Raw genomic sequence first — 23,375 nt, forward strand, 5'->3', positions numbered from 1 at the left:
AAATTATTAGAAGCATCCATGCCTGTGCAGTCTGTAACGACTGTGGTCTGCTGTGTAATCTTGCATCTGCTGGAGAGGCAACTTTGCATCTTGGGTTGCTTATCAGCAGAAATAGTGAGGAACAGCGTATTTTGCTCTGCCGTGCTTTTGAGATGATCTCCCATGTCGGTCTGTCATTGAGAGATCAGATCACACTGGATGTTTTTTTTTCTTTTTTTTAGAGCTGTTTTCCTTTTAAATGTGGCACATAGTTGTTCTGAGCTTCAGATACAGTGACGTTATTGCATTTTCATGTATTTGCATGTTTATTCTTTTGGTCACTACTCCAGTTTCCTCCTAAATGGCATTTTACAGCACCGTCCTCAAAATGGATGAATGGTAGTTGTAGTCAGAGCAGATACATGTGTCCGGAGGTGTCCCAGTACCCCCTGAGAGGCCCGTTACCACCCCAGATGGTGGAAATAGGACTCTGCTTTTTAATTCTGCAGAGGACACACAGCCGGGTGTCCGGAGGAAGGGGGGAGAGGGCTATAAACCTACTAGAGAACAAGCTAAGAATTCAAAATGGTCTTGATAAATTGTGGAAACAGCCTGGGAATACAGAATGCAGTTCAATACGTACCGGTGCAAGGTGCTGCATTTAGGCAGGAATAATCAGCGCTTCAAGGGAAATTATTTTTTGGGTAATACTTGCGTCATAGCGGCTCACAAGCTGAGCAGGAGTAAGGGTCGCACGGCCGAGGATAAAACAGACTTTGTATGAACTTTGAGTAGAAAGGAGCTCTGCTGAGAGAGGAAAATAACCCGCCTGACCTGCTTGCTACAGACAGGACATGATGCTGGATTAAGATGCAGCAGGAGATGCTCAGTAGGAAGGTTTTCCCCACTGTCAGGCGGTCAGAGCGGAGAAGCGCTGCGAGAGGTCGCCGGAGAGCTGCAGTGCCCGAATAGCGCCTGGGGCGAAGGAGGGGTCCAGGTGCTCTCAGATCCCTTCCAGCCCTCCTCTCCAGGATTTTGTGATTCAGATAGCAGCTTGAAGCACAGGATGGCAGCTCCCACCCAAACTGGGACCAGTCTGGCTCTGTGGGGTCTCCTGACCCAAGCAGGGGTCCCAGTGCTCCCGACTCCGGCTTGCCCCCTGCTCCTGCTTGGCAGCATCCCGGTGCCACGAGCTCCTGCCCTTCCCCTGCTGGAAGGAGGGCTGGGACCTCCTGATCCCTCCGCCACCTCTGTGGCGTTGGGCAAGGCTGAGGGCAGGGCACCGTGGGGCTGGTGCTCCCTGCGGAAAGCTGTTTTCCTCCCTCTCTCCCCCGGCTGAGCTGGCCCGGCTGCGTCCCCATCACATGCCCATGCCTCCCAGAGTATTTTTAGCAGCAAAGTGCTGTTTAATTGTGAAAACGCAAAAGGTTGTCTGCGGGAGGGGAAGCAGGGCGAGAGCGATAGGGCAGCTCCTTCCGGAGGTCGTGCCAGCGCGTCTCCAACCGCTGGGACCCCGTCCCGGGACAGTCCCCGCCGGGAGCGGGGCCGTGGCAGCGTCGCCGTGCCCTGGTGCTGACACCGCGAGGGGCCACGGGCGGCCCGAGGGTCTGCGCTGCTGCGTGCGCCCGCGTCCCTTATGGACCGGCACCGCCCCACGCGCCCCCAGGCAGGACGTGGCCCCGCGTGTCCCGTGTGGCCGAGCCGCGGCCCCGGGGCCGGCGAGGCTGGCTGGGGGCCCGCGTTCCTTGGGATCCAGCTCCCAAACGCTGGCAGCTGTTTTTAGCCGAGTGAAAGTTTGATGTTTTGAGATTTTCTATTTTGAGCTGCAAAGCTGGAGAAGTCGAGCAGACTCTGACCCCTGCGTGTCCGCACGGAGCGGCCGGGCCGGCCTGACCCGGTGCAGCGAGCGCGGCCGGGCGCCGGGCACGGCGGACGCTGGGCAGGCGCTGCCCCGCGGGGCACGTTGTTGCCCCGGGTCCTGCCCCCCGGCAGCAGCCGCGGGGCCTGTCCCCGTGCTCCGTGCCAAGGGGGGATGCGCGGGACCCAAACGTGCTCGGCGGCAGGCGGGCGCGAGGTGGGAGAGCAGCAGCGCTGGGCGCAGCCCGCAGGCAGACACCAGCCCCGGCCGTGCGTTTTGGCCTTTTTTTTTTATTTATTTATTGCACCCCTCCCCAAACCTACGTTTTGGAAAATAACTGGAAGGCAAGCTCAGCAGCAGAGTCCTCCGCCCGCTCCATGCGCCCCGCGGTCCCCAGCCCGCGCGGGGCCGGGAGTGCGGCTCGGGGGCCGGTGGCTCCCGGCCCCGCGGGGGACGCCCTGCGTGCCGTGCCGCGCCGCGCCGGGGCGGCGAGGAGCCTCCGGAAGGCGGTGCGGAAGTCTCTGTTGAAGACGGTGTAGATGAGGGGGTTGAGGCTGCTGTTGCAGTAGCCGATCCAGAAGAAGAAGCTGAAGAGGGGCTTGGAGACGCGGCAGCTGTCGCCGCACACGGCCTCCAGGCTGTAGGTGAAGAAGAAGGGGAACCAGCAGAGCACGAAGGCCCCCATCACCACGGCCAGCACCACGGTGAAGCGGCGCTCCCGCACCCGCACCAGCCGCCGGCGGCACAGCGACACGCTCTGGTGCTGGCTCCAGCGCCGGCGGCCGGGGGCCGGCGCCCACGACAGCCTCCTGCCGGGGCCGCCCGGCTCCCCGGGGCGCCGGGGCGGCGGGGCCAGGCCGCGGCGGGCGGCGGGGACGGCCGCCTGCCTCCGCTTGGTGACCTGGTAGATGCGGCAGTAGACGGTGACCATGATGAGGCAGGGGGCGAAGAAGGAGGCCGCGCAGGAGGCCAGCACGTACCACGTGTCGTCGCTGAGCGCGCACTCCCGGGCCCGCGGCCGGGCCTTGAAGAGGGGCGGCAGGGCCACCAGGGCGGCCGCGGCCCACACGGCCCCGATCATGCCCCGCACGCGGCCGGGGCTGCGGCGCAGGTTGAGCCGGGCGGCCCGGGTGACGGCCCAGTAGCGGTCGAGGCTGATGGCGCAGAGGTGCCCGATGGAGGCGGTGCAGAGCAGCACGTCCAGCGCCAGGTAGAGGCTGCACCACAGGCTGCCGAAATACCAGTAGCCCATCACCTCGTTGGCCAGCGAGAAGGGCAGGATGAGGACGGCCACCAGGATGTCCGCGGAGGCCAGGGACACCAGGAAGAGGTTCTGGGGCGCCCGCAGGGCCCGGCTGGTGGACACGGCCACCACCACCAGCGCGTTGCCCACCAGCGTGGCCAGGAGGACGGCGAGGGCGGCCAGCAGGATGAGCGCCGTGGCCGCGGGCGAGTGCGGGGCGCTCGCCGCCCGGCTGCTGTTATCGGACGCGTTGGGGAGGCCGCTGGCTGGCTCCATGCTGGCCCGGCCCCAGCCCCTCACGCCGGCAAATCCCCGTGGGGCTGCCCCGCGCCAGCCGTGCCCCGCTCACCGGCCCGGCATCCCCGCGGCCGCGGCATCGCCGAGCGCCCGCCCCGCGCCGGCGGCGAAGGGTCCCAGGCGTCCGGGCTGCCGGCGGCTCCCGTACTGACCCTGTCCAGCGGCAACACGGGGGTCGTGGTGGTTCAGCGCCAGGCTGAACCAGCGTCCCGTCTCGGCTGCCTTCGCGCCAGCCCCGGCTGCAACGCCGGCGCACGGAGCGGCGGAGGTGCCGGGAGCCACGGAGCTGCTGCCCTGGCAGCCTTGCTGGCCGCTGCCGGCGCTTCCCAGCCCTGGGGAGGAGGGAGGACGGGGAGGAGGGAGGGAGGGACAGACGGATATCGCTGGCAGGAGCCCAAGCATCTGTGGGCAGTGGGAGAAGCAGTTATTGCCAGCGCTTAAAGGGCTCCGGCCGGGCTCGGTGTGCTAGGAGGGCTCCTGCCGCGGGCGTCGGGGGGCATCGCCGTGCCCAGCGAGCCTGCCGCCGAGCCCCAGCCTCGCGGCGCCGTGCGGCACCGGCCCGGCTCGCCGGCACCGCCGCCGCGACGCAGGGCGGCACGGCACAGAGCGGGGAGGAGGTGCTGCCTGCGGTTTGTTGGCTCGGTGCTCGCTGGGGAGGGGTGGCACGGGGTGGTCAAGCCGTGTTGCGCCGAGACGGGGGCAGGCGGTGGGTGTCTGGCACCCACCGCTCCCGCTGCGGCTCCTGGCTGCTTTGGCAAGTGCCTGGTGGCCCAGGACAGACAGATGGGGACTCAGGTGGGCACCCAGAGCAGCGTGGGCTGCGCGCAGGGATGCCGAGGGTGTCCGTGCCCCGCAACGCGAGCGGTGTTGTGCACACCCGAGTGCAAGGGCGCCCTGCCCACACGTCTCGTCCCCGCAGATCGTCGCTTGCTAATAGCCGAGGGGGCTAATTGCAGCCCCTTTTGCTGGCGGGCTGAGGCCTCTGGTGGAGGGAGACGCTGGGTTTGCAGAAAGGAGCCCAAGAGATACGAACCGAGGAATCAGCACTCCCCCTTTACTAGACCCCGATGGCCCAGCAGGGCAGAGATGCGCCGTGCCCCAGCAGCTGGGCTGCCTAGAGGCGGGTGGCCCCGTGCGGGGGCAGGCGAGGGGACCCCAGCTGGGCGGCAGGGCTGGGACCCTCCTCCGGGTGGGAGAGCGCGGGGTTGTCGAGGCCCAGCCTGGCCTTGTCGTGGGGGCCGGCGGGGGCCAGGGCGCCGTCGTGCTCGTCCCAGCCGTCGGGGCTGCGGCAGCGGTCGGTGCAGCACAGCGTGGCCCGCGTGATGAGGCTGTCGAGGGGCTGCAGCGAGTGCATCCAGGCTGGGAGGAAGTCCCAGGTCTGCAGCCACTTGGGCAGGCGCCTGGGGCTGCGCCGCTGCAGGGCATTGACCAGCCCCACGAAGAAGAGGAGGCCGAGGAAGGGTGCGCCCACCCCCACCAGCACCCGCCAGCCCGCCATGGAGATGCCGAAGACCAGCGAGGGCAGCAGGAGGAAGCAGACGATGAGGTACAGCACGGCGAACCAGCGGTACTTGGCCGTGCGCTCGCCCAGCGCCTTGGCCATGCGGATGGGGAGGCGAGTGAAGGGCAGCGGGTACCACAGCAGGATGCCGGAGATGTTAAAGAAGAAGTGGCAGAGGGCGATCTGCAGGTATGGCATTCCCATCAGGCCGGGCACAGGAGCACCCCTGGGTCACCCTGCTAGCCCAGGGCTCCGCATACCTGGAAGGAGCTGGCCAGCTTGTCCCCAGGGCTGGCCAGGGCAGCCAGGATGGCAGTGGTGGTGGTGCCGATGTTGGAGCCGAGGGTTAGCGGGTAGGCACGCTCTATGCTGATCACCCCCAGGCCTGCAGGAGAGAGGGGCACCCTCAGCGCTCCTCACCAGCATTCCTTGCTCCCAGGGAGAGATATCTCCTCTGGCACAGCCCTGGAAGTGACCCAGCAACCACTGGCCATCTGTGGGGGGCATCAGCATGTGGCTGGGCATGAGGCTCACCCAGGACTCACCAATCAGAGGTGTGATGGCTGAGGTGAAGACGGAGCTGCTCTGCACCACGAAGGTCATCCCAGCGCCCACCACCATGGCGAAGTACCCAGTGAGCCAGCTGAGCGGGTGTGGGAGGTCTGCCACAGCACAGGCACAGGCATGGGCACAGACAAGGGCATGGACATGTCAGCTGGGAGCAGACCGGAGCTCCTGCCGGGGCTAGGGAGGGGGATGTGGGGCCAGGCTTTCAGTTTGGGGCTAGGCTCTAGGTATGGGTCCAGACTCTGGATACAGGGCCAAGCACTGGGCTATGGGTCTAGGCTGCAGATGTAGGGGCCAGGCTCTGAGTGCAGGGCCAGGCTCAGGACTTCAGGAGGCTGGTGGGTGGGATGGATGGGGAAGAGGGATGTGGCAGAACATGGGGAGGATGTGACAGCCACAAACAGAATGGGCAAAGGGGGCAGGCAGGGATGGGGCTGGCAGGGCTGTGGAGCAGGTAGGGATGGGGGTCATGGCAGGCAGCTGTGGGGCAGGCAGGGAGCGCTGGGGTAGCAGGGGTCCCATCCTGTGCATCCCCGATCCCTCTCACCTGTGTTGATGACCTTCTGGACAGCTTTGGCCACCTGCCCCTTGAGCAGGGAGTTGAGAAGTTTGACCAGGAGGATAAGGCAGGTGCAGAGCACAATGAGGGACCCAGCAAGCAGCACCAGCCCCACAGCCAGGTCCGGCAGTGGCGTGTCCGTGAAGAGGTGCCCACCTGCCCCACAGCAGGGCTGGGTGAAGGCACAGCACCTGGAGCCGCCCCAGCCCTGCTTGCAAACCTAGCCCTGACCACAGAGCCCACGGGCCCCACACATGGACCCCCAGCCCCATCACCTCCCAGCTCTGCCTCATATCCAGACTCAGCCCCGTGCCCTGTGCCCCTAGCCCCACACACAGCCCCTCAGCCCCATGCCAAGTGCCCCCTCAGCCTTGCCCATGCCCAGTCCCACATGCAGCCCCCTGGCACCAACTCACATTTCTGCCCCGTGACGTTGCGGAAGCTCTCAGTGCCGTTGGTGCCACAGTGGCCAGGGGCTGTACAGTTTGGGGGGGCCCCAAGCTCCATGGCGGGAGTCTGCAGGGAGAGGGCAGGCTGCAGCCCTATGGCACCTTCAGCCAGCTTCTGCCTGCCAGGTGCCTGGCTGCTGCCCTCTGTGGGGTGCTTTCATGGGGATCTGGCCAAGCCAGCCAGCCCCCTCCCAGCTCCCCGATCCCACTAGCCCGCTCCTGGCCCCACGCTTGGCCCTGGTGCAGCTGTGAGCCCCTCACCTGCAGGGGTGCATGCCCACACCACATGCGGATGAGGCTCCGGTTGCGCATGCTCTCGTCCCCTGTTGCGATGCCTGTGATCACCGTCTTGTCCAGCTGCAACCACACATGTCAGAGAGGATCCTCAGGGGCTGGCAGCACCCCCGGCCCAGAGATACCCAGATGGGCTGGGGGACGTCACTGCCAGCCTGGGGACACCCAGAGCACACAGGGGACACCACCAGCACAGAGACACCAGCCCTGGGGATGCGAGCCCAAGGAGACCTGGATGATAAGCCTGGTGAAGGGCTCCGTGATGATCTTCAGCAGGTCAGGGGCGTCCTTCCCACTGCGGATGTTGAAGGTGGCCACGACCAGGCGAGTGACATGGTGCAGGTACCCGCTTGCCACCTCTAGCGGCAGCAGGACCAGCACTGACAGCCAGTTGAAGCAGTCGTGCACTGTGGCGCCGGCGAAGGCCCTGCCGCGGAGGAGCCTGTTGGCATGGGGCAGCCCCATGCCCCTGCGGGGGCAGCGGCATCCGGCCACAGGGCCTCCCCAGGATGGCATGGCATCCGTCTTGCTCCCTGCTCACCAAACCAGTGTTGTCCCCAAAAGACCCGCTTGCCTGTGCCAGCTCTTACCGTTTGAATTCACTGCGATCGCCAGCTTGCATGAGGGCCACGATGGTGTTGGTGACAGAGGTGCCAATGTTGGAGCCCATGATGATGGGAATGGCAGAGCGCACCTCCAGCACTGGAGACAGAAAGACCCATTAGCTCCAGTTGCCTGGTGCTGGTGGGGGACCACGTCTCACCACCACATCCCCCTGCCTTTGGCTGTGCCTCAGGCCCCAGGGTGCCCCACAGGGTGCACTCACGCCCTGAGGAGACCATGCTGACGATGATGGAGGTGGAGGTGGAGGAGCTCTGCACCAGCACAGTCACCAAGATGCCCACCACGAGCCCGGCTACAGGGTTGGAGAGGATGGCATTGTCTTTGAAGATGTCACCGGCTACCTTGCCTACAAGAAGAGTGTGAATGACAGGGTGCCAATGTGGTGGGTGCCAGCAGCCGCCTGGGTGCCCCCATGGCCCTACCTCCAGCCAGCTGGAACGCAGAGCTGAGCACGTCCAGGGAGCACACGAAGAGGTACAGGAAGCCGAACATCAGGGGCACCTTGAGAAGGGAGACACAGATGGACTGGACCCTCTCCCAGCACCCCAGCCCTGCACAAGACAAGAGAGAGTGTTAAACGCCGGCCCCGGTAGGGCCCCGTCTCCTTGGGCTCCCGCAGGCCCACACTTTTCTCCAGCTGCCCCTCATGGTGCGAATGCCGTGTCCCCGTGCCTGGCACTGCTGCCAGTCCCCTCATCCACTGGTGATGGAGCTCTCCCCCCCCACTGCCCCTTGGCCTGAAGCACCCACTGGTGCCCTTCTCTGGGGGCAGGACCCCCACGGCCCCTCCATGCCATGGAGCTGGTTGGGGTGCCTGTGTGAGGAGCAGCACCAGGGCTGTTGGGGACAGCCATACACCCGTGGGTGGCAGCTCCTGGGCTGAGCCTTTCTCCAGCCCCATGTAGGGCTCACTCATTGCCAGCAGTTGACACCGTGAGTCCACGGGCACCCCAGAGCCCTAGCACCCGGAGACACCTCAGGGTGCCTCCAGCAGCTCTCCAGGTGCTCTGCAGCCCCGGCTGAGGTGCCAGCTCCAGCCACGTGCCTCTCTGCCGGGTGCGTGCCGGGCGGTGCTGGGTGGGCACCAGCACCCTTACCTGGCTTCTGCAGCTCATCCAAGGGCAGCCGGGGCCCCTGCCAGGGCCTGGCGGGGAGCGTGTCCAGCTCGTACCGCTCCATGCCCTCCACCAGCCGCCCCGGCGAGCCGGGGCACAGGAAGCTGTGGTCAGGGTGCGCCACGGCACCGACAGCGAACGGGTAGGCATGGGCACCGGGCAGCCTGTGCAGAGCTGGGAGAGACAGGCCCTGCGTTACAGCCACCTCCTCGGGGGGCACTGGGTCCCCATCCCGCCCAGGATGCCAGCACTGGTGTTGCACCGGGTCCAGGGGCAAGGAGCTGAGCACTGCCCGGTCCCACGCCGGGGGAAGTGGAGCTGCTCCCCGAGGTGCGAGGAGCCAGGCTGGGGAAGACCTACCTTGAGGGCTGGGGCAGTAGGTGAACTGGGGCCCGTGCAGCACCCTTCCTCCCCGCACCGGGCAGCAGGGCACGGCAGGACTCTCCCTCCGGTAAGGCAGCATCGTCCCTGGAGAGTCTGAGCAGAGGCAGCCACGGGTCTCACAGCAGAGCCACATCCATGAGCCCCCCCAGAGCCCTGAGTGCCCCCGGCCCCACGGGCGGTCACGCAGCGGTGGCACTACTGAGGAGCACTGTCCCTTGCCCCCGCAGGGCCGCACGCAGCCTGGCCGGCCCCCCTGCCCCACGGCCCTGCTCACCTGGGGCTGGCTGGGCACTCAGGGCAGCGCCGCAGGCACACGCCATGTCCACGGGTCCCTCCGGCAAAGTGGCCCACAGGGCACCGCAGCCTTTTATACGCATGCCAAGAGCAAAGTCTAAGGAGCCCTGCGTTGCCCCTCACCTCCGCTCGCTGCTCACCTCCTCCCCAGAAATTCCTGCAGTTAATGGGTAACCCCGCGGCATCCCACGTCAGCCGTGGCCCTGGGGCAGGATGGGGCACGCGCCCCGCGCATCCCGGCCCGAGGTGGAACCGCTCCCCACGTGCAATCACAGCATGATCATGGCTCCTGGCCGCCCTGCACCGGGGCGATGCTGGGGGCCAGGTCCCCGCAGGCAGCTGCAGCTGCCCCGGCTCTTGCCTGGCCCCGGTACAGGCACCAGGTGCTTCATCCAAGAGGAGGATGAGGCCTTGGAGCTGCTGGGCTTCCCAAGCCACAGATGAGGCAGGACAGAGGCAAGACCCGCCGTGCAGCCCCCGGTGCAGCAGGGAGGTGAGGGCCGTGCACCCATCGCTGTGCTCGGAGCCGCCCGAGCAGCGGTCGCGAAGCACCGGCTCTGCCCGGAGCACCCACCGTCCGTCCTTGTCACGAAGGTGGACACGCTAGGGTGCTGGTGGCGACTTACGTCAGCGGCGGAATGGGTGCCGGCACTGTCCCCGGCTGCTGTCCTGGCAGGGACAGGTGGCACATGGCCCAGGGCAGCCCATGCCAGCAGCTCGGCGCGGAGCGGCCCGTGGTGTGGCGAAGGCTGCTTGGGGCAGAGACTGCATTTTTTTCTGCACACGTAAGGCCGGGACGGGCAGGAGAGGAGTGATGCCAGCGACAGCATCATCCGCTCCTGGAGGCTGTTTATCATTACCCTCTGTTTATGCATCTGCAGCCAAGTTTCCACCAGCCCAAGAGGCGCCCAGGCAGCCCGTGGCCCTGGCAGGCAAGGGGAGAGCCAGGGGCCAAAGGCCCCTCCACCGCAGATGCCCGCCGGGAGCCGGGCACGGAGGGGCCGTGCCGCCGGAGCATTGCGGCTGTGACTTCCCTCTCATCTGGGCCTGGAATGGGAGAAGCTGGTAGCTTGGACCCAGGGTCCTGCCCTGGAGCCACGTGCCTGGAGTGGGCAGACTGGCACCCATGAGCGTGTCGGTGCTCCTGCCGCACTGCGGCCCTTGTTCACTGGGGCACAAAGTGCTTCGTGACCTGGTCCTGGGTCACGCTGATAGCACATGGGTGCCCAGCTCCTCCAGGCCCCAAACGGGATCAGGATGCCCTGGGCACTGCAGGGACCGAGGGATGCATGCAGCGCCGGACACGGAGGCTGGCGCACCGGTCCCCTCGGGAGCCTGTGGGCTGAATGGGGTGCCGAGCGTGAGGGATGGACCATGAGTTGCACCATGCTGTATCCAGAAATGGCAGAGAGATGCTGCATGCACGTGGGGGCTTACAGCACACCAGCACTAGCAGCAGGGATGAGAACATGTCCCTGCCTGGGCGGGACCGTGCCTCGTGGCATAACTCCGCAGCTCGGAGCTGGGGCGGTTGTCATCATGGACAGGCAAGAAGGTGTCCTGTGTGGAGGCAAGGGGCCATATCTCAGGGATCGTGGGGTGCTGGAGATGTTGAGGGGCTGTTCAGGGATAAGCTAGCCTGGGGATCTCCCTGACACTCCTGGAGCCTTAATAAATGAGCCTTGACCAGGTTATCATCTCGGCTGATATAGTCAAACACCTGGGACAAGCCAATGTATGGAAGATGTCCTGCCTCTCTAGGGGCACTGGGTGGTCGAGAGGGTCCCTTCTGGCCTGTGGTGCAGGCAGTGCCACCTCTGGCCTAGCACAAGGCCTTCTCACAGCAGCTAGCTGGACTGCCCAGACCAGCATGCGGAGTTTGGTAGTAGTACCCTGCCGGTGCCAGGCTGCACCGCGTGGGAGGCTCTGCTGGTGGAGTGGAGGTGGCTGTCCGCATTTGCCCTGTACCCCAAAGGGCTTTTGACCAGCACTGCCTGTTGCAGTAGCTGCTGCCCAGTTGCACCCACAATCATTAACCTGGTAGGGCCTGGGCAGCTCCCACGGTCACTCATTGACAGGGTTGGTGCTGAAGTCCTTGGCCATACCAGCCCCACAGTTTCCCTGCAGCACCAGCTTTGCCAGAAAAACAAGCTCCTGGCACTGCCTGAGGCCCCAGCTGCCCAGGGAGCCACCACCAACTTCCAGGCATGGATGCTGGGCCCTGAGTGGGCTCCATCCCTACCCCACTCCCAGTGGGGCTTTGTGGTGTTGGGGGGGGGGTGTTACAGCCAGCCAAAGCCCCAGATGGCCTCCCTGAGAGCTGCCATTGGACCCACCAAGTGCAGAACTCTTGCCTCCCAGGGGCTGCCAAAGTCTCCACATAGCGACCAGGCCAGCATTTTGGCCCCTCCACTTCCTTCTCAATGCTGGAGGGAGGTGGGTCCCACATGGTGAGGCAGAACCTGCTGGACTCCTGCCTTCAAGGCGGTCCTGGCCTGGGCAGAAGATAGCTCCCTTCAGTGAAGGACCAGCCTTGAGGCAGCCGGTGCTCTGAGGGCCGAGACCTAGGCACAAATGGGCTCACTGTGGCCTCAGAGGATAAGGAAGGAGAGGGAAGCTCTTCCAGGCAATGCTCTTTTTATTCCGCTCGGTTTCACACCACAGACAGAACTGAGCAGGACCACAGAGACACACGATGGCTCTGAATCAGGCCACAGGGCTGCAGCCAGCCATGGGGCAGTGTGGGGCCAGATTTGGACAGCTGTGCCCCCTGCCCCTGGACCTGCCCTGGGGTGGGCTCTGGGGTGGACCGGAGGCAGGGAGGCCTGGGGCCACCCCCTTACCTCTGGCAGTGTGGTCATGGCAGGGCAGTGACCCCGGGCACAGCAGGGCATGCCTGGGGCCAGAAAGGGCCCAGCATGCGTGGATGATAGAGGGATCTCCCACGCTGCTGGTGGAGAGACTCTGTCTCTGCCACAGACTTGGCAGATGTCCCCATGGGGTAGGGACCTCTGGGGACATGGAGATGCCTAGGAGAGGGATTTGAAGGGCATGGCCAGGTCTGGCAGAGCCGGGATCAAGGTTACCATCTGCTGCAGCCTGTGCAGCACAGCCACGAGGCAGGAGGGAAGTCCCACCAGGGAGGCCAGGCATCCAGTTTGTCCCAGAGCACCATGCAGGCCAGTCTGAGGTGCTCAGCACTCAGAGGGTGCTGCATTTATCTGGCACCTTCCAGCACCCAGTCCCCATCTCACAGCACCATGAAGGCCTGTTCCAAAGGGCTGAGTGCCCAGGACTCCAGCAAGGAGCCCAGGGCAGGGGACCTGCAGGCATTTGCAGCCTGTGAGTCGTTTCTGTACCCTCCTGTGCAGGTTCTCGCTGCAGGGAGGAGGCAGGGTCCTTTGGGATACATTGTTGGCTCTGCCTCTGTCTGCACAGGGCATGAACCTGGTGAACCTGGCAGACAACAAGCTGACAATTCTCTCAGCCAAGAGGGCAGGAACCGTGCCTGGACGCCCTGCTCTACAACAGCAGTGCTATTGCTGTTGCTACTGTCCATCTGCTGTACAGCAAGTTCAGAGGCAGAGTCCTGCCTCTGGACTGTGTTGAGCCTGGTGCAGTCAGGCCAAGTCACACTCATGCAAAACAGACGGTAACAACCTGTCCAGTGCTGCGGTGACCTTCAGGCACAGGCCAGCACAACATGCTCTCCAAGGAGCTAGGTAGCCACAATCCCTTAAAAGATAAGCCCACAGGGCTAATAAGCCCTCAACAAGTAAGGTATATTCCCCATATTCCTGCTGGGACAGTGGCCTGACCCATCCCTTAGCTCTGCACGTTCTCCCGACTCTGCCTGCCCACTGCACTGGGGTACAGGGCTGGTCCCTGCCTTGCCACCTTATCCATCTGTATCCTCCCCATCCCTCACACCCTTTAGATAGTCAATAGGGCTGTGCCACCCTGGCATGGGTAGGATTTGCCCATGGGAATCTCTGCACCAGGCAGAGGAGGCAGAAGCACTGGGCAGAACAGTGCCAGCTGTGCATGGGACATTGCAAAGTGCTTTGTAATGGGGTTGGAACTATGTACAAGACTCCCTTGACGTGCACCAGGATGTGACCCCCACTGAGAGGCATGGCAGCTGCTCAACCACTCACGGCAACACGACACGACAGTTTGGGACAGGACGTGGACGAATCTGCGGTCCAGGCAGTGCCAGCAGTGCAGGGCAGGGGCTGGTCAGGCCCTGTGTTGGACCCTGCCATGGCCTGGGGGTACCACGTGCTGGGTGCAGACGTGCAGCAGGACTCAGCGGGGCTCGTAGTCAGCTGGCGGTTGAGCTGGTGTTGGCTCTGTGGATTGAGGCTGGCCATCTCCTTTGGAGCCTGCATGAGGGTTGCATGGCTGATCTGACCCCTCACAGGCTCTGTCATTCTGCCCTGGGAGCTGGAGGAAATCAGGCAGGACCAAGTCCTCCTTGGAGAGTAGCCCACGCTGGTCGTTGGCCCTGCAGCTCTGGGCACGATTCAGCAGCTCCACCAGCCCTGGGGGAAGAGCAGGTCACTCAGACAAGCCCTGCACATCCCAATCCCTCAGCAGCCCTCTCCATCTGACATGAACACATCTCACGTACACATCTCTGCTCCACGGGAGCCTGCATTCCCACAGCACCCACAGGACCCCGTGCCCACCTTCGGCATACCAGGAGCCCTTCTTCCCTCAGCCCATGTTTTTCCCCAGTCCCTCAGGTTTAGGATGCACCAGGTCTCACCTTCCAGGTCGTACGTGCGCCGGTTCATGTTTGTAGCAGCTGATGACCGGGGCCTGGAGAAGGAGGAGGGCATCTCCCACAGTGTGTCAGCCTCTGTTCCTGTCGGGCTTCCCTCCTGTGATGAGCAGCCCATGGTTTAGAGATGGGACAAGAAAGCAGGGCTCCCCCAGGCCTGGTTCCTGCCTCAGCACCCCCATGGCACTTGCAAGGGGCACAGCAGAGCACACTGTCCACATGGACAAGGACAGCAGCCTGGGGAATCTCCCATTTCTGACCAGGGCAGTGGGGCACCGGCTCTGGACTCACCTCGCTCTGGAGTGGGGAGGGGGCAGCTGCAGCCTCAGCACTATCCATCACTTTTGCATCTGCAATACAAAGAACAGTGAGGCCCAGAAACACCTTGTGCCAGTGTCCCAGTCCTGGAGAGCCCACAACAACACAGAACCCATCCCAGGGAGCAGGAATCATGGCCAGCAGGAAGCAGCCTGGTCCCTCATGGGATTTTGCAGAACAGGCTGGGAACATGGCTCTTGGCCAGCCAGGGCCACAGGGAGGCTCCAGTGTCTACCCAGATGTTACCTGCTGGTGTTTCCAGGACAAGTTTCTGAGCAGCCACTGTGCTAACCAGCTTCTCCAGGTCCAGGGCCCCAGGCTCGCCTTGCTGCAGCAGGAAGAGTCAACCAGCGTCATGCTCATTGTGGTATGGCACTTGGCAAAGGTAGCTAGTCTAGGGGCCTGTAAGACCACGGGACCTCTGACCAGGTCAGGGTTTATGTGCTGTACAGCACAGAGCACATCTGGCTCAGTCCCTCCCAGACCACTGCTGGGTGCCACAGCCCATTTCAAAGACTCTGCAAAATTGCAGCTCACCTCTAACATGGATCGCTGCTCCCTACCACCTTGGTCCTCACCACTGTGGCCAGGAAGAGCAGCCAGCCCCTGGCCCAAGCCCTAAGCACAGGGACCTCTACCAGCACCCCAACATAGCATCTTAGCTGCAAGACACAGGGACCGTGCTCAGAATGGGGAGAGATCTCACCCGCCGCAGCAGCACCAGCTCCACGTTCACCCCGTATTTCCCCAGCACAGGCTGCAGTGCTTCCCGGATGCGCTTGGTTGACTTTGCTGTGATGCGGATGGTCTTATTGAGGGAGGAAATTACCAGCCTGCAGAGAGGCAGAAGATGCTGTCTGCAGGCAGCACATGGAGCAGGCTGAGGTGAGCCAGGACAGATGAGCTAGGCAGGACACAGAGGGGCATAGCCAGGGTGTTTGGGCCTGCTCAGGGGGTTGGGACTGGGGCACAGTGGGGACGTCAGGGTCCTGTGCATGATGCAGACTGGACACATATGGGCAACAGCACCCATCCCAAAGCTCATACTCACTCAAAACTTATCCTGTTCTCCAGCTTCACCTCCTGGTCTGCCAATACAGAGCACTCCTGGTCCAGCACCAGCGGTTTCTGGAAGAACCAAAGCTATCAGGACATAGCCCACGGGCAGTGCTCAGTCCCGGCCTAGAGAAGGTCTGCACAGCATCATCCCAGCTGTCAGAAGCCCCCTCTCCTTTCTGTGCGGACCATACCTGCTCATTCCCCACCAGATAGACCTTGATGTCAGGAAGGCTGAAGCCACGCTTCTCACATATCCCAGCCAGCATGTCGCGGATGGACTGGCCAGGCCGCACAGAGGCCAGAGAGGCCGTGCCGTCCGGCAGGTACACACAGCAGTACTTCATGGGCTTGGCCTGCGGCTCTGCCTCAGTACCTCCCAGGCTTTTCCGGTGGCTCTGTAAGGAGAGGAGAGGCAGGATGAGCCCAGCTGGCAGCATTAGGCTGCAGGGCCTGTGCAATGACATTCACCTCTGTCCAGGGACTGGTGGTTGTGCTGGTAGAGGACAGGAAGCCAAGGTCCAGGCTGGCTGAGGAGTTCAGAGAGCCCTGGGACTCCCGCCATAGCATGGCACTTCCACTGCCTTCTCCCCCCTCTAGGAGAGATAGATACGCAGTCACAAGGACAGCAGGGACCCTTTGCGGACAGGCAGCCAGGTGTGGTCATGGCCACTCCAACTCAGAGCAGCACTTACCTGCCCATGAGGGCTCCCTTCGCTCCCCCTTCCTGAAGGACCGGCGTGGGCTGCTTTTGGTGTTGCTGCCTGCTGCCTCCACACCCAGTGGCAGGGATTTGCCCAGCTTCAGCTTTGACTTCTGGCACAAAGAGTGTCTTGGATTTCAGTGGGGGTATCCACGGCTGCCCTTTCCCTTTCGCCACTTACCCAACCTCAGCCTGGGGCTGTCTTGCACTTACCAGCAGGGAAAGGGACCAGCACCATTTTTTAAGGCCAAGGGACAGGTCATCCCCTTCCCACCCAACTCACCTTGCTGAGGTCGGGTGGGGGACTACTGCTCCGGGAGTGGGGCCGCAGGTCTGGTAGGGGCTGTCCCTGGCTCTCTGCCCTCAAACAGGCCTGGTAGAGTGGGGATTTCACAAAACGCGTGTAGCTGTCAAACTTCATCAGGTTAAAGATCTGCAAAAGGGGGAACAAATGTGCTCAAGACACTTGCTCACCTCGAGCCCTTTCTGTCTAGTGCCCCATAAAATGGCAATTCCCAGCCTCTGGCAACAGCAGTGAAGGTGGGTGAGCTCGGAGGGGGGGAGGGGAGCGCTGTCCCAGAGCCCCCATCCAGTGCGTGGGTTAGAGCAGGGGCACTGCTCAGCCACAGGGGGCTGGAGCTGGGTCAGGGCAGCCGTCTCACCTGGAGCTGCTGGATGCGAAACATGTCCGGGGATGGGGTGGCCAGCATGTCCTCCCCAATCCAGGCCTGCTTGTCAATGTTCACGGGACTCACCGAGTGGCTGGAGAGGAACTCGTCGTAGATCCGCCGGGCCTCCCGTGCCAGCTGGGGGAGCAGGGATCAGACCAGGACTAAGAGCCCTTTCCTCACTGCTACCATGTAGGGAGCCCATGGCTCACCCCATCAAGTTTGAATGCTACCTGAGCACCGAAGGACTAAATCACAGCTGGGACTGCCCCAGGACCTGGGATTCACGGTAGCCATCAGAGCTGGCCTCCCTGCTACAGTGCCAGGCTCTGGGCACAACATGCTGGTCTCTCCCCAAAGGCACAACCTGATGTAGGAACCGTCCCTCACACAGTCGCATGGCTGTATCCCCCCGGGTCCTTGTCTACTCTCTTTCCCTTGATCTCTTTTCCACAGCCCTTGTCCTTGCAGCAGCACTCTCCAACATCTTTTTGCATCAGGAGTGGAGAAGTGTTTCCTGCTCTGTGGGACAGTCTGTCCTGCCTATGGCTTTCCATATGCACATTGCATCTGTCTCCTTGTCACTCCCAAAATAGATCCCAGGCTGCTTGACCTCCCATAATAGGGATCTGTTGGGGTCCCATGCCACCTCAGGCCTCGCAGGGTCCTGGTGAGGCAGGGCACCCTGCACACAGTACCCAAGGACATAATGGCATGACTGCCACCTCCACTCCTGCGAGGATGCCCTTCTGCTACCTGGGGCTGCTCGCATCCCTCCTAGCAGCTGTGTGATACAGGCTCAGCCAGTACCTGCTGTGTGTCGCTGGCCGGGATCTGCTGAAAGCGCTCGCATGCCTGCCAGAAGTAGACGTTCTCAGCACTGAACTCCTTTTTGAGGAACTCCTGTGGGGCAGAGAAGGCTGCTGATCTGGCTGGCACTGCTTCCTCACAGGCCAGTTAACCAGTGTGGGCAGAGAAGAGAGCAGAGAGTACAGAGCATGCTGGTGCCATGCCCTGAGGGAAGCCTGGCTCCAGGCAAGGTATTCAAAGTATGTGAGGATCTTTGGCTTCACAGCCACAAACGGGAAGGGTAATGGGGAGGACAGCAGGGACAGCCAGCTCTGGGGTGGCCAGGTTTGGACACAACACAGGACATGGGCTGGGGTCCCAGGGACAGCAATATCACCAGGGCACCAAGAGTGTGTGTTGGCTCAATTGCAAATTGCTAGAACTGCTCCTGCAGATGAGATCAGGACCGAGGTCTGGGCTGTGGCACTCACGGTGAAGTAGGTGACAGCCACACGATCTTGGAGCAGTGTCTCGAAGGATTCGGCCCAGCTGACCACGGACTTCTGCGTGGAGCTGCATGTGGTCTGTGGTCCTGGCAGGCTATTCACACTGTGGTTGCTGCCACGGGCCCTGGAGGCATTTAACTCTGAGACAGAGAAAAGATCAGTTCTGCCTGTCTGGAAATTGCCCAGGAGCCCTCCTGTGTGGATGCTAAGTTGGAGTGAGCCAGCCAACAGGGCATCCCTCCTCTCCTCCTCCCTCCACCCCACCCCATGTCACTAGCAGCCCCAGTATCTGCAGCAAGTTCATCCCAGACATGAGCTGGTGGATCAGATCCCTGTGAGATCTCAAGAAAGGAGTGTGCAGAGAAGAGCTGTGCTCCGTGCATCACAGCAGTATCCTCAGAAGAGCAGAGAGCCACAATGACACAGCTGGCACCTTCCAGCATGACAACACCCCCCCGCCAGCACTGCCATCCTCCCCAGGGATGTCACAGTGACTCCACAAGTGACTCATCTCCCAGAGGAACAAAACCCATGCGTGGGGAAGGCACCACACACTCGGGAGGGAGAGCAGGAGGGAAGGGGAAATGAGGGGCACATGACATGGAAGGAAAGCTCAGAGAATGAGAGGAGGCACCTTTTCTGGCATTGCCCCCACACTTGTGCCTGAACTTGCCTTCTCTACTCCTTCTGCCCTTGCTGAGAAATAAATCCGGTGGGAGGTGGGCTAAGCAAATTGCCAACCCCAGCTCTCAATACGGAGGAAATCTTGGGGAAACCCTAAATGACTGTGCATTCAAATGGAGTCCCTCCATCAAAAAGACGGAAATTCCCAGGGCCAACCACTTTTTGAACTGCTTTTTCTGGTGAGCATCTGGGAGCAGAGGATCATTTGCAAAAGAAGGTAAAGGTATACAAGAAAGGTTATACAAAAGGTTATCCCAGCAAAGTGGGCAGGAGTAGAGCAGTGTCTTGGATGCTCCTGAGCAGAGAGGAGGAGACAATTTTTTGCCTTGCCTGGCTCTCCAGGCAAGTTCCTGTCCTGGTCAAAACAAGGCACAACTCTGACAACTTTGCAATCTCTGCTGTGTTGTGTACACGGGTGGAAACTGCTAGCCACGGTGTTGTAAGACCAGCACCTGGTGAGATGGTGTGCTGAAAGGATCCTGCAGTGGGGCCAAGACACGTGCATGGGCTGGTTAAGATCTCCAGTGCACAGTGAGACAGACAGACAGACGGCCTCACCTAGGAGAGCAGCAGGCTGGCTGGTACCTGCGTTCTGCTTGCCCCTGGGAAGCACCTCAGCTTCCAGCATCCACGAGCCACAGCCAAGCAGCTGGCAAGGAGGGACAGGCACAGCAGGGCTGTATGGGAGGAATGATGGGGGGAAAGGGAAAGTCCCTGGCACAGGCCTTGGTGGGGGCTGCATGTGCACCCATTCACAGTGTGGCCTGTGCTGACACAGGACCTGGCTCTCTGCTGGCTTCTGTCCAGCTCCACACAGGCTGGGCCTTGGCACCAGGCTAGCTGTGAGCCTCCCCCTCCCCTGAAGATGATGCCATACCCTCATCCCAAAGCAAAGAGCAGCCTTACCTCCATCCGATACCGCTGGGCCCTGCAGGAATGGAGAGAGGAGAGGTGAGAAAAAACAAACAGCGTCTGCCAGCCCTAACAGAGCAGTGTCCAGGCAGGCGGCAGTGTTGGAGCAAGCCCAGCTCAGACTCAGGAGCAAGGGATCTGGGCTGCCAGCAAATACCGCTCTGGCATTAGCTACACTGGGATAGCTGCCCGCAGCAGGGGCAGCGCACTGGACTCCTCTGGGGCACAGCCAGCAGGAGTGGGTGTTTGCAGCCTCTGTCTCACCTCCCGAGTGCCTACTGCCCCGGGGTCAGGCCAGAGATTGGGAAAAGGCAGATGCTGTCAGATGTAACCCTCCTGCTGCCTGGGGAGGAGAGAAGCAGCCTCCCCAGCACAGGAAGAGGAGGGGAGGAGGGGAGGGAAGGGAAGGAAAGAGAACCACAGCCCTCAGCCGGCAAACTGCCTGCTCCCTCCCTCCTTGATGCCTGTGGCTACTGAAGGGCAGAGGTCCCAGAGCGGAGACCATGGCTGGGCCACAGCTCCCAGTCCAGGACGTTGCAGGGCAAGGTGCCCTGGAGCATCCCCTGCTGGGGAAGGTTTGCCCCAGATATCTGCCCCAGGGATGCGGTACCCATGACCCACGGTGAGCGGAGAAGATGGGCAGAGCTTGCACGCACACACAGCCCAACTTGGGGAGCTAAAGCTCAGCAAAGCACTCCCGGCCTCTCATCGCCCGCCTTCCTGCAACTGCCTGATGACACACTGAAGCCATGCCCTCGACTCAGCTGGCCAGCCCCACACCCCCGCCTGCCCTGCCCTTCCTGACTCCTGCCCAGCCCCACAGTCGCAGCCCTGCCTGCCCCTGTTACCCCAACGCCATCCGTCCCTGCCAGGCCCATTACCCTAGCCCCACACACCCCTACCCTGCCTGTTCATTTCCCCAGTCCCCCCACCCTTATCCTGCCTGTTCCCTGCTCTTCCCAGTCCATCCCTCTTACTCCGCCCCACACACTTCTGTGCTGTCTGTGCTGTACAGCCCCACACATCCCTGCCCTGCTGACCTCTGTTATCCAGCTGCATGTCTCCCTGCCTGCCCATTACCCCACTACCAAAGGTCCTCACCTGTCCCTGCCACCCCAGCTCCATACATCCCTGACTGCCCATTACTGCAGCCCCATATATCCCTGCCTGCCTTGTTGCCTCACCCCATAGGTCTCTGCTTGCCCCTGCTACTCCAGTCCCATACATGCCTACCTTCCTGTTATCCAGACCATACATTCCTGCCTGCCTGTTACCCCAGCCCCACACATCCCTGCCTGTTACTCCAGCCCCATATATCCCTGCCTGTTACCCCAGCCTCATACATCCCTGCCCATTACCAGCCCCACACATCCCTGCCCATTACCACAGCCCCGTACATCCCTGCCTGTTACCCCAGCCCCATACATCCCTGCCCATTACCCCCACCCCATACATCCTTGCCTGTTATCCCAGCCCCACACATCCCTGCCCATTACCTAGCCCCATACATCTCTGACCGTTACCTACCCCCACACATCCTTGCCTGTTACCCAGCCCCACACATCCCTGATCATTACCCCAGCCCCATACATCCCTTACTGTTACTGAGCCCCATACATCCCTATCCCTGCCCATTACTGCAGTCCCATACATCCTTGTCTGTTACTTAGCCCCATACATCCCTGCCCATTACTGCAGCCCCACATACTCCTGCCTGCTGGTGATCTAAGCTCTGTGGCCCCACCTCAGCCCCACGTCGCGCTGACCTGTGCCCAGCCCTCCCCGCACACCCTACATCCGCTCCTGCGGCATCTCCCGTGCCCCAGCACCGTCCAGCCCCACCCCCGCTGCACGCGGCCCTCGCTCGCCCGGCACCCGAATGCCAGCGCCCGCCCGGCCTGGGGCAGCTCCCGGGGGATGCCCGCGGCGTGGGGCGCCCCACAGCACCGCCCGCCGGGGCGCCCCGGCGCGGCGGCCAGGCAAGGCGGGGGTCCCGCGGGACGGGCGCCACTCACCATGCGGCCGTTCTGGACCAGCAGCAGCTTGGCCTTGCCCTGCATGCCTGGCGCGCCGGGGCCGGAGCGGGCTAGCGCCGCGGCCTGCGCCCCCGCAGCATCCCCGGCGGCCGCGCGGGGCGAGGGCGCAGCGCTGCCAGCCTCGCGCAGCTCTGCCACTACCTCTTTTCGCTGCCACAGGAAGTGTCACTATGGAAACCAAAACCACAGCTCGAAATGGGGCTGGGAGAGGAGGCTCCCTCCCTCGCAGCTCAGCTCGCAGGCACCGCCGGGCAGGCCTGACCGCCGCCACCGCGCTCCCCTCGCCCGGCGCCATCGCGCACCCCTCGCCCGGCACCACCATACACCCCTCGCCCGGCACCACCGCGCTCCCCTCGCCCAGCACCACCGCGCTCCCCTTGCACTGCTGTGCTGTGCCAGGCCCAGGGCACCGGTGTCACTTCATCCTGCTTGAGCTGAGTGGGACATGGAAACTGGGGATGTGCTGAAGGTGGCAACATGCACGCCCCTTGCCCCAGCACCAGCCTGCCCTCCTCACTTTGGCACCAGCCGGGCCTCGGCACCATCCCCATCCCTGTCCCCTTCCCTCCTGCCCCACTCCAGTCCCCTGGCCGTTGGCACCTGCGCGGCCTTGGGGTGCGCACTGGGGGCCCCAGCTGTCGCACTGCACAGCCCGACCCCACCTGAGCCCTTGGCCCCTGGCTCTGTGCACTGAGTCTGCCTGGTCTCAGCAGTCTGGGGACTTGCAGGGTACCCCAGGTACCAGCAGCAGCATCAGCCATGCCTGGGGCAGGGCAGGACGTGGGAGGGAAGGCGGCTGGGCAGGTGGGAGCACTGGCACAGCCCAGCGTGCCCCACCATTCGCCTCGTGCTGCCGAAGGGGATCAGAGCCAGCCCTGGCACCCGGCTGGGCTTGCAGCTCCCTGCCAGCCCCATAGCCCCTGGGGGCCCTGTGCCCCCCGGGCCGTGTTGGCTGCCACCTGGAACCGCTGACAGCAGGAAGGGCTTTGCTGGGAGGCCAGCGGCAGACGAGGCTCCACGAGGAAAAGCTGCTTGCGATGCTGTGGCTCCGGCAGAGCTTGGCAGAGAGGAGCGGTGGACGTGTAACTTCGAGTCACCAAACTGATGCTTAAGCAGTTTTGCCCATCTCCTAGGTTGAGGTTCCACGTTCATCAGCAACCACAAACCAGTCAAGGATATTTTAGGATATTTGTTAGGAAATATATGTAACTAACAGTTACAGGATAAACCGCAGAGCACCATGGCAACCTACTCATGCAAATGCTAATAACTGGGACATAAGGTAGGTGATTAACCTATCAAAAACAGAACCCTAACATTAAGTTGGGTGCAGATCTATGCAGAGAAGAATGAAGTGTTTCCAGCATGAATATGCACAAAAGCAGTGCAGCATTAGCATGCTGCGGTCCTGACATGGTCTGCAGGCAGGGGGGAGCAGGGGTTGGCTGTGGCCTCTTACTGCCCCTGTTGCACCCTGCTGCAGCATGTATGAGCCACGCAGACGGGGGGCAAATGTGCTGCTTCCCTTCCCTTTGTCAGAGCATAACTGCATTGTTTGGCTTGGCTTTGCAGCAGGAGTTATAAATAAAAATGTCTCACCAAGAGTGCGTGACTCACGGTCCTCACCACAAGGATAACCTCTCTGCGAGGAAACCTGATCCAAGGACTGAACTGCAGGATGCAAGAATCAAACAAATTGCTTAATTAGCATAATTAATCCAAACGGTAAATGGACAAGTCCCTTGCTCAGGCT

General features: G+C 62.4%; 3 protein-coding genes across 4 annotated transcripts; all 3 read right to left on the bottom strand.

The window, feature by feature from the left end:
- Positions 1 to 2,156: 2,156 nt before the first annotated feature.
- Positions 2,157 to 3,423, bottom strand: LOC134147017 (alpha-2B adrenergic receptor-like). Its single transcript, XM_062587716.1, has one exon. It carries the CDS (start codon positions 3,354 to 3,356, stop codon positions 2,157 to 2,159), a length of 1,200 nt encoding a protein of 399 aa, XP_062443700.1. The 5' UTR covers positions 3,357 to 3,423.
- Positions 3,424 to 4,491: 1,068 nt separating this feature from the next.
- Positions 4,492 to 8,970, bottom strand: SLC34A1 (solute carrier family 34 member 1). The gene is made up of 12 exons (XM_062587337.1): positions 8,847 to 8,970; positions 8,469 to 8,660; positions 7,794 to 7,922; positions 7,574 to 7,717; positions 7,338 to 7,449; positions 6,979 to 7,174; positions 6,715 to 6,810; positions 6,421 to 6,520; positions 5,993 to 6,160; positions 5,424 to 5,540; positions 5,139 to 5,263; positions 4,492 to 5,061 (listed from the first exon to the last, which is right to left on the bottom strand). The coding sequence occupies exons 1-12, from the start codon at positions 8,947 to 8,949 to the stop codon at positions 4,492 to 4,494; spliced, it is 2,052 nt and encodes a 683-aa protein (XP_062443321.1). The 5' UTR covers positions 8,950 to 8,970.
- Positions 8,971 to 11,815: 2,845 nt separating this feature from the next.
- RGS14 (regulator of G protein signaling 14) lies at positions 11,816 to 21,768 on the bottom strand. Of its 2 annotated transcripts, none has more exons than XM_062587192.1 (15): positions 21,602 to 21,768; positions 19,581 to 19,602; positions 17,976 to 18,130; positions 17,506 to 17,598; positions 16,690 to 16,833; positions 16,311 to 16,460; positions 16,020 to 16,140; positions 15,796 to 15,920; positions 15,519 to 15,722; positions 15,320 to 15,396; positions 14,975 to 15,101; positions 14,515 to 14,596; positions 14,242 to 14,300; positions 13,936 to 14,050; positions 11,816 to 13,708 (listed from the first exon to the last, which is right to left on the bottom strand). In XM_062587192.1, the coding sequence occupies exons 1-15, from the start codon at positions 21,644 to 21,646 to the stop codon at positions 13,473 to 13,475; spliced, it is 1,755 nt and encodes a 584-aa protein (XP_062443176.1). In that variant the 5' UTR covers positions 21,647 to 21,768; the 3' UTR covers positions 11,816 to 13,472. The 2 variants fall into 2 exon arrangements, with proteins under 2 accessions (XP_062443176.1, XP_062443175.1); XM_062587191.1 differs by having other exon boundaries at positions 16,783 to 16,833; positions 21,602 to 21,698.
- Positions 21,769 to 23,375: the final 1,607 nt, after the last annotated feature.

The sequence above is a fragment of the Rhea pennata genome, chromosome 14 (genome assembly GCF_028389875.1).
Source record: "Rhea pennata isolate bPtePen1 chromosome 14, bPtePen1.pri, whole genome shotgun sequence".
Classification (NCBI taxonomy): domain Eukaryota; kingdom Metazoa; phylum Chordata; class Aves; order Rheiformes; family Rheidae; genus Rhea; species Rhea pennata.